The sequence below is a fragment of the Zootoca vivipara genome, chromosome 1, assembly GCF_965207765.1.
Source record: "Zootoca vivipara chromosome 1, rZooViv2.hap1.1, whole genome shotgun sequence".
NCBI classification, from domain to species: Eukaryota; Metazoa; Chordata; class Lepidosauria; order Squamata; family Lacertidae; genus Zootoca; species Zootoca vivipara.
The window spans coordinates 6,244,200-6,263,928 of record NC_142582.1 but is presented as its reverse complement, the minus strand read 5'-3'; the positions used below and the strand labels follow the sequence as shown (position 1 = coordinate 6,263,928).

General features: G+C 44.7%; 1 protein-coding gene across 1 annotated transcript in view; it reads left to right on the top strand.

Moving 5' to 3' along the window:
• The window catches only part of CPS1 (carbamoyl-phosphate synthase 1), a 137,496-nt gene that overhangs the window by 1,576 nt on the left and 116,191 nt on the right, over positions 1–19,729 (top strand). The window contains exons 2-5 of the mRNA XM_035138778.3: positions 12,935–13,044; positions 16,628–16,772; positions 17,585–17,674; positions 18,613–18,669. Of these exons, the coding sequence (XP_034994669.2) occupies positions 12,935–13,044; positions 16,628–16,772; positions 17,585–17,674; positions 18,613–18,669 (402 nt within the window). The remainder of the gene's footprint in view (positions 1–12,934; positions 13,045–16,627; positions 16,773–17,584; positions 17,675–18,612; positions 18,670–19,729) is intronic.

Sequence of the window (19,729 nt, the reverse complement as noted above, 5' to 3'; positions counted from 1 at the left end):
AGGCATAAGAATTGTTGCGGAGGTGTGTTGATATAAGGGTGCTTCCCAGATTTATTTATCTAGTACAGACTGAATTCAGAGGAAGGGCAAGTGGCTTGCTTTTAGGGATCGATGGAAAGTATGCAGACTTTCTGTGGCTGCTTATTCGTTGGGTCTTTGTGTTATTTTGCAGTTATCCTCTGTTGGCTGTTCTTGCTATCTGCTGCTGTATGAACATAGTACTGGCATGTCTTCTGTTTTTGCTATCCTCTTAGTATAAAGCAGGGGTGTCAAACTCAAATTCATCGGGGGCCGCATCAGCAGTTTGGTCACCCTCCAAGGGCCGGTTGTATCTGTAGGACTATGTGTCCACTCTTTATTCTCATAAATTATTGTCACTGCATTCAATTATTACTGTTTTTTGTAATAATGTAAGTAATAACTAGCTCTGAAAGCAGAAACATAGTCAGAATAATGGCAAGTAGATATTCAAATGTACAATTATTGTACAATTTATTGAAAAATGATTTTTGGTAACTGCACTGGGTGGTGGAGGCTCGCTAGGGTTTCATGCAGGACCTTTGCAGAGCTACTAGTACCTGGAGGTGCTGGGGTCCTTCTGCATGCAGGACAGATGTTCTGCCAGTGAGCCACCACCCTTCACCAAAGGGACTGGCTGAGGTTGACTCACTGGAGCTGCTCTCCTGGTTCCAGGGTTTAAGGGCTAGAAGTATAAAGCAGCATCCTATGTTTCTGAGGAGAGGGAGAGGGAGAGGGAGGGGAGGGGAGGGGAGGGGAGGAAGGAAGGAAGGAAGGAAGGAAGGAAGGAAGGAAGGAAGGAAGGAAGGAAGGAAGGAAGGAAGGAAGGAAAGAGGGAGTGGGAGGGAGAGAGGAAGGAAGGAAGGAAAGAGGGGAGAGAAAGAAGAGTAGGAAATAAGGAAGAGAATAAAGAAGGAAAGAAAGAGGGAGAGAAGACAGAAAGGGAGAAAGAAGGAAGGAAGTAGAGGGAAAGAAAGAATAAGAATGAGGGAGAGGAAGAAAGTTGGGAAGGAAGGAAGGAAGGAAGGAAGGAAGGAAGGAAGGAAGGAAGGAAGGAAGGAAGAAAGAAAAGAGGGAGCAGGAGGGAGAGAGGAAGGAAAGAGGTGAGAGAAAGAAGAGTAGGAAAGAAGGAATAAAGAAGGAAAGAAAAAGAAAGAGGGAGAGAAGACAGAGATAAGGAAGGAAGGAAGGAGAGGAGAGGGAAAGAAAGAATAAGAACGAGAGAGAGGAAGAAAGAAAGGGAAGGGGGGGTCGCCGCCTTGATTCAGCGCCAGAAAAGAGCGCAAAGGGACCCAGGGGCAAAAAGCATTTCCCCGGCCCCAGCTGTTTGTCGGCGCTTTGTTGGCGCGGCGCTTCAGCAGCAAGGTCCCACTGCTGGGTCCCGCTGGCTGGGGCGCTCGGCGGGCCACATGACGAGGTCTGGCGGGCCGGATTTGGCCCCCGGGCCTTGTGTTTGACACCCATGGTATAAAGCAACAACCAACACCATTAGTTAACTGTGGGTAATCAGTGGGGACAAGTTGGAATGTGATAATTTGCAGTGATAGGGAGGGTGCCAATGAATGGATCTGTAACATCCCCTTTGCACCTACCATGAGCAACACACACACAAACACACATGCACTTGAACATACAGTCTCATATACACCTGTGCTAAACACTCTTATATCACCATTATTTATGTGCTGCTTTTCCATGGTAAATCATGGTCAAAGTGGCAACAGCATCTAAAGTTTACATTAAGACAACCTATTTACAATTCATTAACAATTCACTATCAGTAATTAGAAGGCATAACAGAATTTAAATAGTTACATAAACAATAGGCTAATGAAAACATTTAATATTAATAAATGTAGAATATTAAAGAATCCACTGATAATTCAAAATTAAGTCCCAACAGTAAAAAATATAAGAAAATAATCCAGATAACAGCCAGGTAGTGCATTCCTGAAACTAAATCTTGACACCATCAACAATTCAAAAAACAAAAACACCCCACCCCGATGATCTCTAGGCACTTTAAACAACAGGAACAGTCTTTACAGCTGGAGTCAGGAAGGGCCCCACCCCACCAGGAGATGTGGGAATGGACCACACAGAGAACCGAGACCCAGTCATGCTGGAATGCATTTATGCACACCGTGTATTGCACATTTAAATAATATTGGTGAATAATAATAATTTATTATTTATACCCCGCCCATCTGGCCAGGTTCCCCCAGCCACTCTGGGTGGCTTCCAACAAAATATTAAAATGCAGAAATCCATCAAACATTAAAAGCTTCCCTAAACAGGGCTGCCTTAAGATGCCTTCTAAAGGTCTGGTAATTGTTGTTCTCTTTGACCTCTGGTGGGAGGGCATTCCACAGGGTGGGTGCCACTACCGAGAAGGCCCTCTGCCTGGTTCCCTGTAACTTGGCTTCTTGTAGCGAGGGAACTGCCAGAAGGCCCTTGGCGCTGGATCTCAGTGTCTGGGCAGAATGATGGGGGTGGAGACGCTCCTTCAGGTATACTGGACCGAGGCCGTTTAGGGCTTTAAAGGTCAGCACCAACACTTTGAATTGTGCTCGGAAACGTACTGGGAGCCAATGTAGGTCTTTCAGGACCGGTGTTATGTGGTCTTGGCTGCTGCCGCATGGTGAAGGGTAATAGACCAGAAGCAGGGTGCCTCTTTGCCCTCCCTCTCTACATGCACAAACGCAGACACTCCTGCATGCACATTTGAACAGATGTACACACACCTGTAAGGGATGCGGGTTGCGCTGTGGTCTAAACCACTGAGCCTTGGGTTTGCCGATCAAGAAAAAGGTCAGCGGTTTGAATCCCTGTGACAGGATGTGCTCCTGTTGCTCAGTCCCAGCTCCTGCCAACCTAGAAGTTTGAAAGCATGCCAAAAAAGTGCAAGTAGATTAATAGGCACTGCCCCGGTGGGAAGGTAAATGACATTTCCGTGTGCTGCTTTGGTGTTGGTGTTCCGTTGCGTCAGAAGCGGCTTAGTCATGCTGGCCACATGACCCGGAAAGAATGTCTGCGGGGTGGGCAAACGCCGGCTCCCTCGGCCTGTAAACCGAGATGAGCACTGCAACCCCAGAGTCGTTCGCGACTGGACTTAACTGTCGGGGTCCCTTTATCTTTACACAGACCTGTGGAAATAGGACGGAAGGATATCCTTCACCTACATATGAGTAGTGCAACACAGGAGCTGCAAATTTACACAAGATCGTGGCTCCACTTCCATAAAGAAACATTGCGAACTGTGATTCCCCTCCTCCCAGCTCACAGCAGAGAAGGGGACAATCTTATGTACTAGCTGTTCCGACATTGCACTGCTCACATGTCACCTGCTTGCATGAGCAGTTTTCTTCCACAAAAAGTATAGCCAAAAGTTACTCTCAGTTTCTAACACTGCCTGCTGCAATTTCGTTTGCCTCACTGGGTCCATATTCATAATACACGATGGTCTCTTGCATTATTTAGACTGCCTTGCTCCTTTCTAACCTTTTGGAATATCAGAAGAGACAGAAACGATGGATGGTGACACCAAGGGGGCTGTGAGCTGTGTGGGAATAGGATTGCAAAGGCTGATCAAGCTGAGCTATGATTTCCTGGCTGAAAGAAAAAGTGCTGAGCACTGTAACAAGTTCCTAAATGTGTTGTGACAGGTCGTTTGGAAGTGTAGTCATGTCTTCTACACAGCCTGCATCTGGATCTACTTCACAGCTTTAGTGTCTCTCCAGTTAACATGTCAAGAAATATACGAGCTGGAAGGAGAGGTGTCGTTGCAAGCACGCCACATGAATAGTAAGGGCTACTAATGTGCGCTTTCATAGAATCATAGAACTGTAGAGTTGGAAGGGACCCCGAGGATCATCTAGTCCATACGCAGCTGTCCCATGCGGGATCAAACCTGCAACCTTGGCATTATCAGCACCACACTCTTGACTAACTGAGAGCAGCAGGGGGACTGCCAATGCCAGCTTGGAGCTTTTGAAAAAGGTCAAAAGCCAACTGTGTCCTTTTAATCCTCTGCCCATAAACTCCCTCTCCCAGACTCAACTCCCTTGTGGAGAACTTAAGGGCCAACCCTCTTGCCTGAAGATGGCGACCGTGAACTCCCTGCAGTGCTGGACCACTGAGGTGTGGTGGGAGACATTTGGTTCCTCGGAGGAGGGTACCTTTGAGGGTCCTGGTGCTACAGGAGGCTGTTCTGTAGGCTATGTCAGCCAGCCCAAGGCTCACTGGTCTTCTGATCTCTAGTAGCAAGTTCAGAGCCCTGCACCTGGTCTCGCCTCTCAGCTTGTGACGCTGCAGCCTCAGAAATTGTGTCTTCATCATTGCAGGAACTCCAGGGTCATGACAGGTGCTAATAATTTCCTGTGATATCCTCTTGACCACCAGCACCCATGAAAATGACACAGTACAGTTAAATCTGTGGTGTTATCCAGATTACTTCTACCCTGTCTTCCCAGGCCGTTGCTGATTTTTTAAAATAAAAGATTGTTATTGATTTTCTACAAATGCCATTCCTGATTTCAAACCTCTTTTTCCCCTCCCCCCTCCAACCTCTGGACTTCCTGCCCACTGGGGCCAAACTACATGGTAAATGGAGAAACTTACTTAAAATGCAGCCAGGTCGTTCTTTTGGATTGAAGCTGGCTTGGGAGAAAACACAACATCTCCTAAGAATCTACAGGATAGACATGGTTTGTGGCTAATGTTGTGTGTACACTGCTCCCCAAACCATCGGTAGGAGTGCACTGAATGCGGAATAAATAGGAGTATGTACACATGCTATGTTACACGACCTCAACATATTGGTGTTTCTCTTCCCCAACTTTCTTGTACTTTCGGTGGAGATGGGAAATGGCCCCATGATGGCACCACATCATGCTTTTCTCCCCTCTGTCCCCAACCACTGTTTCCAGGGAGTCATGGGATGTATAGATGCAGATCAGGAGGGCCTACTTGTCTTCCTATAATGGGCTGATTTGGGTCTTGGCTTCCCTGACTCCCGTAACCTTTTTCAACTTGGCCTGTCTTGGCAACTCAGCCCCTCCTGCCTCCTAGAACCAATGTGGCGTTTTAGTTCCAGCAAAATCCCCTTGCTGGAGGAAGATTTCATACTCCCCAGCCTAATTTTCAAGTGAGGTGGGCAAATAATAACCAAACTCTTCTGCTTAAGCTTACAAGTGGAGGCTCACATGACTGAAATGCGCCTCCATGCAAAATAAATAAATAATTCCTTCACATAGATGTTTCAAAACCAAGGAGAACAGTTGTAGCCTAGGCTTTGCCTTGATGTATGCAATTAGTCAGGGACCCAGGTGGCGCTGTGGGTGAAACCACTGAGCCTAGGGCTTGCTGATCAGAAGGTCGGCGGTTCGAATCCCTGTGACGGGGTGAGCTCCCGTTGCTTGGTCCCAGCGCCTGCCAACCTAGCAGTTCGAAAGCACATCAAAATGCAAGTAGATAAATAGGAACCGCTACAGCGGGAAGGTAAACGGCATTTCCATGTGCTGCTCTGGTTTGCCAGAAGCGGCTTTGTCATGCTGGCCACATGACCTGGAAGCTATACGCCGGCTCCCTCGGCCAATAACGCGAGATGAGCGCCGCAACCCCAGAGTCGCTCACGACTGGACCTAATGATCAGGGGTCCCTTTACCTTTACCTATGCAATTAGTCTAGCCCAATTAGTATATTTTCATTTATCTGTTTACACTTTGCTTTGGATCGAGACTGTGAGAAACTGTTGCCAATAGTACCTGAATAATAGAAAATGGTAGCATTCCCCTCTGTCAAACAAAAATGTCAATGGTAAGATGTGTTTCCTGCTTAACGAGACCCATCAAAATTCAAGATAATGCTCTGGAATTGTATTCCTATAACCACTAGAGGGTGGAAGTCAGCTACGTTTTTATTGGCAGAAAGAAGAGAGGGTCGGTACAAAAAAGAACGCCCCCTGCAAACCTCAGAATGGTGTTATTTGTAAAATTATTATTTACTGTATTTATATGGGCTACCCAGTAACGTTCTCTGAGCAGCTCACAAGACATAAAAGAATGAAATGATTTCCAGAGGGGTGGCAGGGGTAGGCTGCTGCAGGAAAAACAACAAAGCGTCTAAAATTACAAGAGCCAAACAAATAAAGAGCAGCATAAAAATACTTGATGTGCCCAACATGTTTCAACATGTTGCAATGTCACTTGGCTGACATTTTTTCTTCTCTGAAAAATATACAATAAGTTGTTAGCAATTCAGTCTTTTTGGGGAGGTCATTAGTTGACTCATCTGTCGCAGTGTGGTTACAAAGAGATGTTTTTGGTTCTATGGCTTGTGCCTTTGCAAACATAAGTGCCCCTGACATGTGTTGAAATGGGATGGGTTGTGTTTATCAAATGTCGCAAATAAAGTCTATTTATGAGCACTAAGCCAAGGTAGCAGCTCATTTGGGGAGGAGGGAGCTGACATTTTTTGTTAGGCTACTGGATACCTCTGTGTATTTGTGTCAGGAATCTATCATTTCATGATCTGAATCAAAAGCTGGGTTTCCATGGGAGGCACTATTCTGAATTCAGTGTGACCAATTGATTGTAGCCTGCTATGACACCTTCCCCGTTAGCTTTTGTCATAGACCTAGTAAGAATTGTGCCTGTGAGCTGTGCTGTGAGAAAGGGAAGGAGCTCACGTCAACCACCAGCCATTTTGTCAGCAATTTCCACCACTACAAGTAGCTACTGAGTTAGCCCTGAAGAGTAGCAAATAAGGTGCCCTTCAGTTGTTTTGGATCACAACTGTTATCAGCCCCAACCAGCATGGCCAATGGTCAAGGATGATGAAAGTTGTAGCCCAACCAATATTTGAAAGGAACCTTGTTGGCTACCCTTGCTAAAGATGATCCAGCCCTTCTGATTTTGTATGTTGTTAATAGGATGACCCTGGATTACTGCACTGTAATCCTACCTTAAGCCCTAGATACTCAGTTCGCTATCTTGAGAGGTGCTATAACAAAACTGGGCCCTTCTCCATTCTCCAGCATTACCAAGCAGTACCTTGGGAAGGGGGACCCAGGTGGCGCTGTGGTTAAACCACTGAGCCTAGGGCTCATACCTGCCAAGTCCGGGTCGTAAATATCCGGGATCAGCAGCGCGCGCATGACCGGAAGTTGCGTGACGCAACTTCCGGTGGCACTTCGCCCTTCTATGGGCACAAGAAAATGGCGGCACCAGCGCCGGAAGTCGCTTCCGCGCATGACCGGAAACACGTAAAAGCGACTTCTGGCGCCGGCGTAATTTTCTTATGCCCATAGAAGGGCAAAGCGCCACCGGAAGTCGCGTCACGCAACTTCTGGTCATGCGCGGAAGCGATTTCCGGCGCCGGCGCCGCCATTTTCTGCTGCCCATAGAAGGGCAAGCGGCACCAGAAAAATGGCCGGGTAATTAGGGTTGCTAACAATTGCATTCTCCTCCACTCATAGCTGCCAAGTATCCCGATTTAAGGGACAATACCGGGATTTTTCGCTAAACGGGAGACCGCCGGGAAACGGTAAGAAAAAAGGGGTTTTCCCGGCAGATATGGGATACTTGGCAGCTATGCTAGGGCTTGCTGACCAGAAGGTCGGCGGTTCGAATCCCTGTGACGGGGTGAGCTCCCGTTGCTTGGTCCCAGCTCCTGCCAACCTAGCAGTTCGAAAGCACGTCCAAATGCAAGTAGATAAATAGGAACCGCTACAGCGGGAAGGTAAACGGTGTTTCCATGTGCTGCTCTGGTTTGCCAGAAGCGGCTTTGTCATGCTGGCCACATGACCTGGAAGCTATACGCTGGCTCCCTCGGCCAATAATGCGAGATGAGCGCGCAACCCCAGAGGTGGTCACGACTAGACCTAATGGTCAGGGGTCCCTTTACCTTTACCTTGGGAAGGATGTACTTTTAATAAAGCGCAATATTCATTTCAACAGGGGTTCTTTAGGAAAGTGACAATTGCTGTAAAATTTAACTGTGTTTTAGGAAGGTGCAGAAGCCTGTTAAAGCTGGTATCGTTGAACACACATCCAAGGGCCCTGAATTTAAGGGGTGAGTGATCTAAAGAGCCGTATGAGCAAAGCAATAAATAGGGAGCTTGTAACAAAACAGCCAGCTTGGCAAAGGAAAGGGATTTGGAGATCCATAAAACCCCTAGGAGCAAACTAAAAAATGTAATTAAAGGAAGAGGAAAATATTGAATGCTGGCTTTAAAGACTATTTTTGTCAACGATAAAAGGACTCTTTCAATAAATTTGAAGGAGGCAGGCAGAAGATGGTTTCATTAAAAGCAGAGAGGCAATGCAGATGGAAACAGCGTTCTCAGTAATCCTCGTAGTTTTCAGTGACCCAAAGTGGAAGAATTATTTTGAAAGAACATGTAGGAGGGACACATGCCTGCACAGAGGGGTTCCTGCAGAAGCCCCACTGAAAGGAACAAGAGCTGAGCAGAAGCACTCTCAGTGTATAGTCATGTCCAACATGCAGTCACTGCAAAACTTTTTATTCCCTTGAATGTATGTTGTGGAAAATAGATTCATATGCAGGGGAGCTGGAATGCTTTATTAAAATAACAATATCAAATTATGTGTTTGGAATCAAATGTGTTTACTTTAGGGGTTGAATTATGAATGATCAAAAAAGGAAAGGTACACACTTTCTTTTATTTGGGGAAAGGGTATGTCTGTAAGCAGGGTGTTTAATGCAATGGACAAGTGATGGAATAGAGAAGCCCTCATCCAGGCCACAGAAATTCCCTGTCTCTGTTTGTAGATAGGGCACAAGGCTACCTTTGCAAACAGAGCTGGCCCACTGATGAGGCAGGGTAAAGCATTCACCTCAGGCAGTAGAAGCACAAGAGGTGGCATATTGCTTGCCCCACGATTGGTGAGAAGGAAAAGATGAGTGGCAACGCCTCCTGTAGCACCCCATAGAGGCAGTTTTCCTCTGGCATGATGATTGCTGGAAGAGGCATTGAAAATAAATGGATTTCAAGTGCAAATTGAAACACATCTCCAAAGTGATGAGTTTTTGAAGTCTGGGAATCACCTACTAGCTTTTTTTTTTTTGGTAGGGGTTCTCCTTTCATAATGGGATTGGGGGTTGGCGCCTCTGTGTGCTGTAATTTGTTCTGAGGGTCACAATGTCTGACTTGAAGTATGTGAAAGTGGTCTGCATTTGGGAACCCAAGAATGGACAAACAAGTCTAGTTGCAAGACAGTGTGTGGGGTCTCCCCATCCCCCACAAAATTATAATTGGATGAAAACTCATCTCCATGAATGCTGTTCTGGGTTTCCTAGGCTATACCATAAATGGCCTGCTATTTCTCCACATCCAAATGGTTTCTATGATCTTAAGAACAAGGGAAATATCAAACTACTATAGTGGTCATCTCAGGGACACAGATGTTGGGGAGGACAATGCGACTAGGTACATGGGACCTCTAGGAAGGTACACAGACTCATATGTTGCTAGTGAATGTCATCATACAGCCTTTGCACAACCCAAGAATGGACAAACAAGTCTAGTTGCAAGACAGTGTCTGGGTTCTCCCCATCCCCCACAAAATTAAAATTGGATGAAAACTCATCTCCATGAATGCTGCTTTGGGTTTCCTAGGCTATACCATAGGTAAAGGTAAATGGGCCCCTGACCATCAGGTCCAGTCGTGTCCGACTTTGGGGTTGCGGCGCTCATCTCACTCTATAGGCCGAGGGAGTCGGCGTTTGTCCGTAGACAGTATCCGGGTCATGTGGCCAGCATGACAAAGCTGCTTCTGGCGAACCAGAGCAGCACATGGAAACGCCGTTTACCTTCCCGCTGGAGCAGTCCCTATTTATCTACTTGTACTTTGATGTGCTTTCGAACTGCTAGGTGGGCAGGAGCTGGGACTGAGCAACAGAAGCTCACCCTGTTGCAGGGATTCGAACCGCCAACCTTCTGATCAGCAAGCCCTAGACTCTGTGGTTTAACCCACAGCGCCACCTGGGTCCCAGGCTATACCATAAATGGCTTGCTATTTCTCCACATCCAAATGGTTTCTATAATCTTAAGAACAAGGGAAATATCAAACTACTATACAGTAGTGGTCATCTCAGGGACAATGCGACTAGGTACATGGGACCTCCAGGAAGGTACACAGACTTATATGTTGCTAGTGAATGTCGCTAGTGAATGTCATCATACAGCCTTTGCACAACCCAAATACTGGAGAAATCTCCTGCTGCTACTACTACTACAACTTGGTTTTGATCAGGTGTTTTAAAAACTCATCTTGTTTATCTGTGATGCTTTATATGATTTATATGATTTCAATAAATCCAAAGGCAGGCTGTAAATATATTTAATATTTATAATCCAGAGGTGTGTATTACATGTCATTGAACACAACTGACATCCTATTAGTTGTGGGTGGTATTGTATCACTCCCCCCAAAAAACCAGCAGTATATGTACATGAATAAAAACAGCATATGTTTATTAGGTCCATACACAAGAGCATATTTACAGTTTTTGGGGTAAAGCATTGCTGTTGGAGCAGGGTGTGCAATTCAGCAAGCAAAACCCCAAAAGCAAAAATAGAATTGCTTAAGCTGGGGGCTCTAAGGGATATTTGCATTTAAGAGACGGATCAAGGGATCTTTAATTCCATTTCAAACTGAAATCTTTCACACAGGGAACTGATTAGCCCAAGCGGCCTTTTCTAATGGTTCTAAAACTCCCCCATCTCTCCTTTCCTTTCCTTTCCTTTTTTGCTTTAGAAAGCAGCAGCATATCAGCTGAGGGATGTGTGATAATGTCCACACTTGCAAGTTAAGTAAAAATAATTGCTTCAGGAGTGCTGCATAAACAAATCTGTTCTTATATAATGATGACGATAAATCAGGAAAATATTTATCGGTCTGTAAATATACAGGGTACTGTTTACCTGTGCTACGCTGGGCCCTTGGGGCAGTATAATAAGTAAGATCAAATAATGCAACTTTGTGCTTGCAAATACTACTAAACAGTTTTATAGCATCTTGAGCCTAGCAGCCATGTTTACTCAGAAATACGTCCCGCTGAATTCAATGGGACTTCAATCCCTTGTACCCTGTTAATCTGTAATATTTATTGTGTTCTGTCTACTCAACAACCCGGGGCATTGACTGAAGGCAGATGAGGCAGTCACCTTTCTGAAGCTAAGCTGGTTTGGGTGTGATCAGTGCCTACATACATACGACACCATCTGGGAGCTCCATGTATGCTGCTGTCACGGAATTAAAATTAGGATATAAATGTGCTAAATAACTTACAGAAGGCAACAATCGGTGGGAGAGATGAACTGAAACCCCCTTACAGTGGAACCCTAGCTCTCTGGGATGTTTTGATAACAGAACAACTTCACCAGCAATTAAAAGTTGCCATAAAGCAGAGGACTTTCTCTCAACGCGGCTCTTTTTGATCCGTAGGTTGACAGTAAGCCAGAAAGTGGGTAGCATGGACACTTACCATTCTGACTGTATTCATCCATACAGTTCCTTTACTGGTTGTATTGTATGCTGGTATGCTGGTGGCTTGTGTCATTGGGACTGGTGGGGCAGGGAGCTTAGCAGAAGATGCAAGCCAGTAGGAGGCAGCGTCACCCAAGATGGCAGGCAGGTGGGGCTGGTTAAGGGCAGACTGAGCTTGGTGGGGCAGTGTCCTATTCGTTCTAATGGCCCAGCCTGCACTGTCCTTTACTGGTTATAACAACAGAGAATTCGGCCGTGGAGGGGAGCTGACAAGATTGTTGCCAAAATGGGGCCACTGAGAAATAGGTGTGTATTAGTGTGTTTAGGGGAACCCCAAGCTTTTTAGAAGTAAATAAGGGTGGAGGGAGAATAAGGGGAGAACCTCCCCAGGGAGATACCTAGGGTTTGGTGTGGTTGGCCCCCACCAGGGAGGCAGGCCCTCCGCCCCTGCAAAAATCATGCCTCCACTCTGGCTCAGAGTTGCTAGGAGCCTGGCCATGCACTCCCAGGCCGTTCCTCCGCTGCTCTGGGAGATGGCCAGGCTTCAAAGGTGCAATGAAAGGGGGAGGGGGCTCATACAGCTCCTTGCCAAGGGCACAAGGGAGCCAAAGTACAGCTCTGAACCTCCCTCCCTAACTGTCCAATGAAGACTGAGCATGTTCAGTAGATACTTTAAAAAAAGTGTAGGATTGCATAGACAATCTCCTGCACTGTAGGAACCATATAGGTTACAATTATGCCATACAAGTCAGAAGAAAAAGCATCCCTCCATTCATTCTCTGCCCTCTGTCTGCTTCCAGCCTCTCCCCATAGAAATTGATCTAGAAGAGCCCTGCATAATTGTTGAACTAGAAGTGGTGTTAAAGACTGTTCAAGACAGGAAAACTGGCATTCACTGCTGTGGGGTTTTGAGTGAGAAAGGAGTACATGATCTGGACCACTCACTGGCTAGTGCAATAGGCCACATAATTGGCAACAGGAAGGTTACATACTATTAGCTAGGGCCGGCCCAGTAGTGAGGCAATTGCCTCAGGTGGCAGGATTCACTGGCGCAGCAGATCTTGATGTAGATATTCCTTCCCTGCTTGTTCTTCACCCACTCCTTCTTCGCTGGTGGGGAGGGGGCACTTTTTGGTGACCACACCAGGTGCCAAAATGTTTTGTGCCGGCCCTGCTATTAGCTGAATAATCTTTGGTCTACTGTAGGAGGATCTTACCTATCACTTTATCCCTATTATCCAGGATTAGTACAGGAACAGCCTTTCATACCGATCAATATACAGACGACGGGCATGTTAAAGGTAGAAGGAAGGCATTTCGGGGCTGAAAATTGTTGGTCTAGAGTGGCAGTATGTAGAAGGAAATATAAATGATGAGTTTCATTGATTCCCCCCCCCCTCTAGGCACACACAGCCAACTTAGTGCTGGAAGATGGAACCAAGATGACGGGCTACTCCTTTGGTCATCCATGCTCTACAGCTGGGGAAGTTGTATTCAATACCGGCCTGGCTGGGTAAGGAGGAGATTTTTAAAAACCTATTTATTATATCTAGGAATCTACTTCCATATTGCAATGATAATTAAATACTACCCACCATTATTCAATGAAATGAGCTGTTGGTCCCCCATATTTTAAAGTGAGATCTTTAAAATCTGCCCTTCTAAGTTGCTTCCAAGTTCCCCTCTTCACTTAGCATAGAAAGAAACCACACAATTGGTAAGTTAAAAACGGTTTACTGTACTTACAAACACTTCAAATGTAAGATCCATGTACTGGTACTTTTCCATACAGCAGCAAGAAAAGACAGGGAGTTTAATTTAGGTTCCAGAATCGTAAATGTTTCAAAATTATTTGTATAGAAACACAAAGATGGTTGCTTAAGCCATGTGGTCAAATATTGGAGCATGTGGCTTAGACATCCTTACTGGTCAGGTTCACAAGGAAGAGAGAACAATGAGTTTGATAACCCTCCCAAGGTGAGGGGGAGTGACCTAGCTAAGCCTGGTAGGGCAGCTTGCTCTATTGTCTAAACCTCTTCATGCATTAATCAGAGTTAAGCATATTAGTTATATAAGGCTGTATATCCCACAAAATTGACAGAATTGCCATATATGCCTGGCTACTTAGAGGAAGGGTAGGATAACATGCAATGAAACTAGGGAGTGCTCTCATATGAAAGGACAAAGTTACCATTTCACAGAGAAAAAGAAGAAGACATTGCTCTTGACTATGTAATTGTGATTTTTCAGGTGGTGGAGATTTTGGATAAAGCTTTCCAAGTGAAGCTGAGGTAGTAACTGAGTAATTTTGTGTGAGGACTTATCATGCCAAGTGTATTGGACTTCTAATAACCACTTTATGTCTTTCTTTCATCTCCTCCCTTCTTACATCCGCCAATTTATGAGTTCTAAATTTGCTTGGAGGAACTATGTCTCTTACTGTAACTGCAAAGTGCTCTAATAAGTTAATTATCAGAATCCTTTTATTGGGCGTATTTTATTGATTTTGATAAGAATGAAGGTTCCTGAGATTCCTCAGAGGTGAAGTAAGGTCTTGGAATGGAGAAAGTGAAAATGTTCATGAAGAAGTGAGGGAGGGAAGGAAGGAAGGAAGGAAGGATATACTCCTCAAGAGGGAACACAGACTTGGGTCAACAGTTTGGACCTCTAAATGTCAGCCCTGGCTAACCTTGTGAATGTCATCTATCTGTAGTTGCCTGTCTGTCATAGTGACATGCTGAAGATCCTTCATCTGCAACAGAACATTTATAGGATCCCAACTTAACGAAGCTCAAGATTTTAGGTCAAGACCTACAGCTTTCACACAGTTGCAAGATGCTGTTCAAACTGCATTCTCTGTATGCATGTATCACCACAAGACAAGATGGAATCTTAAGCGGTTTCTCTGGTAGAAACACTAAATTACAGGCAAATCTGTTTGCAAGGTTTTGCATCTGAAGGTGCACTTACGCTTTTTGAAAGCACTAATTACTAGCTGTGTTAATATACCTGCCAACAAACAACTGTTTAATATAGATCAGAATGATGGAGGGCATCAAAGTTTTCTTCCCTGTGACAGATTATGGGCAATAAATCTTGTCACATCACTAAAGCCAAGCAGCAGCTGATGGATTACCTCCCCTTCAACAACCTGCCTCAGTTGCAGAAACTGTATTTTTTTTTTTTTGGCAGACCATTCTTTGAGCTTGTTTTTGCATGGCATGGCTCCTGTTTCCATAAAGATGCACCAGCCAGCGTATCTCATGAACCTTCACAAAAACTGTATCTCTCTTGGGATAAGAGCACACCAGGACCTTCTTCCTTTGTGCGCTTGCTCAGCTTTGGCAAAGGTGAGGCTGAAGGTGGGATCAACAGATGCTCCTTGCACAGATGGTCCTGAGCCACCACTGGCAACAAGTGTCCTCTCCGTAGCAAAACCAAGCATAATATGTACGAGTTATGCAGGACCTGGGCAGCTCCAAGCCAGGATGGAAGCAAAGGAATGGAGTGGAAGATGGTTCAATCACAGATCAGCAAAACACCTTTTATTATCAGAGATAAAACTCCTACCTGGTTTTCACAAGAGTTCCTTGTTTTGTATACTTCTTTCACTAACTTACCTGTTGGCTTGCAGCCAAGACCACTGGACTGAAATAACTCCACCATGGTTATTTGTCTGAGTCTGAGTGCCTGAATCTGATGATGGACGTGCCAGTATCCGGTTTGCATGGTTGGGTGCTGCCGTGCACTCCAAGGCATTGCATTTTTCTTACAAACTTCTCTTACTGTATATAAATGGTGTTTTTTTGCAGTTTAAAAAGTGTTAATTGATGTCAAAGGTTCTTGAAGCATGAGGTGCAAAATATGGCTGATTGTAACATGAATTATTAGCTATGCCATGTTTTGGGCTGCTATCCGCTGTAGTGAACGACTTTTGTACAGTACAATATGGCTGAAGATGTACTTGTGTATCTTTAGATTTATATCTCTATCTACAGCAATAGCCATATTTATCTGTAAAAGAATTTACCCTTAGCAAGAGACCAGGGGTGTAATTCATAACTGACTTATTTCAGAGCAACCCAGCTAATTTTAATAGGATTACTCTGTAATAATTGTAGCCTGATTGTGCATATTTATGTATTCTCCAGGCTTACGAAAATCATACATTAAAACTAAGGACCTAATTCATTTTAGTCGGTGGCAACGCATACATATTCAAAGAGTAGCACATTGCAACTTGGAATATTTCATACCAATTGTTTAATTTGACACATAATTTCTCTCAATTGGCCTGCACACTCATTCGTTGATATCATTCTGTAACCATTCTGGATTATTTAAAGAGTTTTCCAGTCTGTGACAATCCATCTTTTCATAAGGATGTCACCATTCCATAAAATTGCCTCTTGCAACTTGCTGATATCTGAAAAACTGTATGACTATTCAATTATATAAAATTTAAATAACAACAACAAAATAAATTAGATTTAGCTTGTGTAAATCATTCTGAAGAATCCCAATGTACTTGCAAACCACACATTGGGCATATTTTATCCTCTTGCGGCGTGATATATACCCACTGCTGAAGTGAAACTCATCAGTTCAAGAATACCTCTTGACAGTGCGAAATACTTTATCTAACCGGAGAGGAATTTTAGTATCACTGGAAGAATATCACCCTATACTACTAATTCTATATGCCAATAAAGGTGTTGAGTTGAGTTGAGTTGAATTGAATCGAATACTACTAATTCTCTGTCTCCCCCACCCCTTTTAAGTTACCCTTTGGACAGGGAGGGCCCTCTCTCCTTTGCAGATGGTGAGAAATTTCATGACCGTGTACTTCACCTATGTTGTTCTTTTAAAAGCATAGCTGCTAATGGAAATTGTTTCTAAAAAAACAATTATGGGATGAGCTTTCAATATAAGTAGTCCATAAAAATTATACACCGGTAAGAACCCGACACACTTTTCTACTGCATCACTTTAAGCCTGTCCAGTATCCAAGCTTGCTGCTTTGACAGGAAGGTTTAATCTTGACTCGCTTTTTATTCCTCCCTCATGAAAATGATTTTCTATTGTGTTCAACTCAGGTATACAGAAACCCTAACGGATCCAAGCTACCATGGACAGATCCTCACACTGGCTAACCCTATAATAGGGAATGGTGGTGTCCCAGATACCGCTGCTTTGGATGAAATGGGACTCAGCAGGTTCTTGGAGTCTGATGGCATTAAGGTAAGTGGCAGCAATGTCAGAAGAGAGAGAGAGAGAGAGTTGGGGGGCAAGGTTCCTGATTGTTTTGCTAGTACAGTGGTGCCTCGCTAGACGAAATTAATTCGTTCCATGGGTCTTTTCTTATAGCGAAAAATTCATCTAGCGAATCCCATAGGAATGCATTGATTTTTTTTTTTTGCCCATAGGAACACATTAATTGAATTTCAATGCATTCCTATGGGAAACCGCGATTCGTAAAACGCATTCGTCTAGCGAGGTAACCTCCGCTCGAAAAATCCTTTCGTTAAGCGGAAATTTCGTTAAGCAGGGCATTCGTTAAGCGAGGCACCACTGTACAGTCATACCTCGGGTTACGAACGCTGCGGGTTGTGTGTTTTCGGGTTGCGCTCTGCGGCAAACCCGGAAATACCGGAATGAGTTACTTCCGGGTTTTGGCGCTTGTGCATGTGCAGAAGCGCAAAATGACATCACGCACATGCACAGAAGCGCCGAATCGTGTCATGTGCGTGCGCAGACGCTGCACTGCAGGTTGTGAATGCTGCGGGTTGCAAACGTGCCTCCTGCATGGATCACGTTTGCAACCCAAGGTATGACTGTAAGTATATTGGTATCCCTCATAGTCCTTCTAAGGTAAACATGTTGAAAGGACATTTATGAGATCATCTAGAAATGTATCCTTTGTATCCTTCTGATACAAACAAAGAAATGAAAACATTTCTGAGTGTCAAATTCTTTTGATTCATTGTAAAACAGACTTCAGGTTATAATTTAAAATTATATTTTACAGTCAGATTTCCTGTCATTCTTCACAGGTTTCAGGCTTGCTGGTGTTGGATTATAGCAATGAGTACAGTCACTGGCGAGCTGTCAAGACCCTTGCGGAATGGCTGAAAGAGGAAAAGGTGAGGAATATTTTTGGATAACCAAGAGCAAATCATTTGCTGCAGTGGAACATGTTTTTAAAACCATTTGACATTGAATGGCTTCAGCATTGTTATTCAAAACTATTATTCAGTTGTTGCTTTTTTTGAGATGCCTACCTGTTACACTGTTACGTGGGTGGCGCTGTGGGTTAAACGACAGAGCCTAGGGCTTGCCAATCAGAAGGTCGGCGGTTCTAATCCCCGTGACAGGGGGACCATCACATGGTGACTGTTACAGAAATAACGTAAGAATTGGACTTAAGAGAGCATGATTCGTAGACTCTGCTAAAATGTTGCTTCTGTTTGAGATCACTGCTGGTTTTAACAGGGGCATTTAACAGGGGCACCACAGTGTGGTGTAGTGGTTAAGAGCAGTGGGCTCGTAATCTGGTAAACCAGATTCGATTCCCTGCTCCTCCACATGCAGCTGCTGGGTGACCTTGGGCTAGTCACACTTATCTGAAGTCTCTCAGCCTCACTCACCTCACAGAGTGTTTGTTGTGGGAAAGGAAGGGAAAGGAGATTGTTAGCCGCTTTGATACTCCTTAGGGTAGTGCTAAAGCGGGATATCAAATCCAAACTCTTCTTATTCTTTACACTAATGCAAGGATTAGCACTAGTGCAAAGGGATTTACCCTTCTCCTCCATGCCCCCCTGCATATGCCCTGAACCATTCCTAAATTGGGAAGGTTGGAAGAACAGGTCTAGAGGGAGCATGGGAGAGGAGAGGAGGAAAATAATCTGTTGCACAAGAAGAAATTGTGCTGATGGAACATTCCCCTTTAGCGTTGCATTGAATACACCCTAGGATTTCCAGGACGGTCTTCCACAAAGGCAGCTAGTTTCGATATTCTGTTGGGAATGTAACTGATTTAGGTTTCTAAATTCTAATCTGCCTGTATCTGTGTTTTTTTCAGGTCCCGGCACTTTATGGTATTGATACCAGGATGCTTTCTAAAATAATTCGAAACAAGGTAGATGAAAAACACAAATAGCTGTGCTGGTCCATTATAAAACAACAACAACAACATACTGGGCTACTACAATAAATCCTGTATCAGAACCAACTATAAATCACAAAGTAGTGTGCAAGCCTCTGAATTCCACAGAACTCTTCCTCTTGTTAGATATTAAGAAAAAGAAAGGGCAGCAGTTCAGGTTTGCTAGCTGATTTTGGAGCACACAAAGCTTTATTAAGTACTAAATGGACCTTGATTTTCCATAATTTGCTTTATTTCTTTGTGGCCAAGCAGGCCACAATATACACTTGAATTCCCATATTTCTCTCATTCCTTCCTTCCTTCTTTCCTTTATTTCAAAGGGAAAGCTGAGTGCATGCTTAAATCTCTTCTGTTGAAACCCAGTGTTTCAACAGTGCTTTCTTATTAAAACAGCTAGCTAAAAATGTGAATAATATCTGCAGAATTGCAAGAAAATAGGAAATTTCCAAGGAGCTGAAGTGACCATTTACAATGAGTAGGATTGCTGAGGGTCTTGCCAAACCACTAAAAGGCTCCTGGGAGGCTGGAGGGACATTGCTGCTGCCTGAGTGCTGAAGAAAGATCTGCAGAGCCGTAGCTAGGTGATCTTGCGCCCCTGGCAGAACCATCCAGATTGTGCCCCCTAGCCACCGACAAGTTAGCTCTTCTTTCCACTTCTCCTCTTTCTTGCAATGAGCATGGCAGTAGGAGTGGTAGCGGTGGTGGTGGCGGCAGCAGCAGTGTGTGTGTGTAGCTCCACAGCTGCAGGACCGAGTTTGGTAGAAGCTCCACAGCAGTGGAACCGAGTTTGGTAGAAGCTCCACAGCAGCAGGACTGAGCTGCCCCATCCACCCCTTTGGTCTCTTCAGTGGTGGCGGTGTGCTGGGTCCCCTCGCTCTTCCAGCCCTCCCCGCGGGCTGGCTCGGCTGGAGCTTGAAGTGTGCCCGGCAGGACCCTTGGAGATACCTCGCTCCCTAGCAACGTGGGTTGAGTTGTCGGGGGAGAAGGAGGAGAATGCTGGGAGTGAGCAGAAGGAATATTTGCAGGGGCAGCA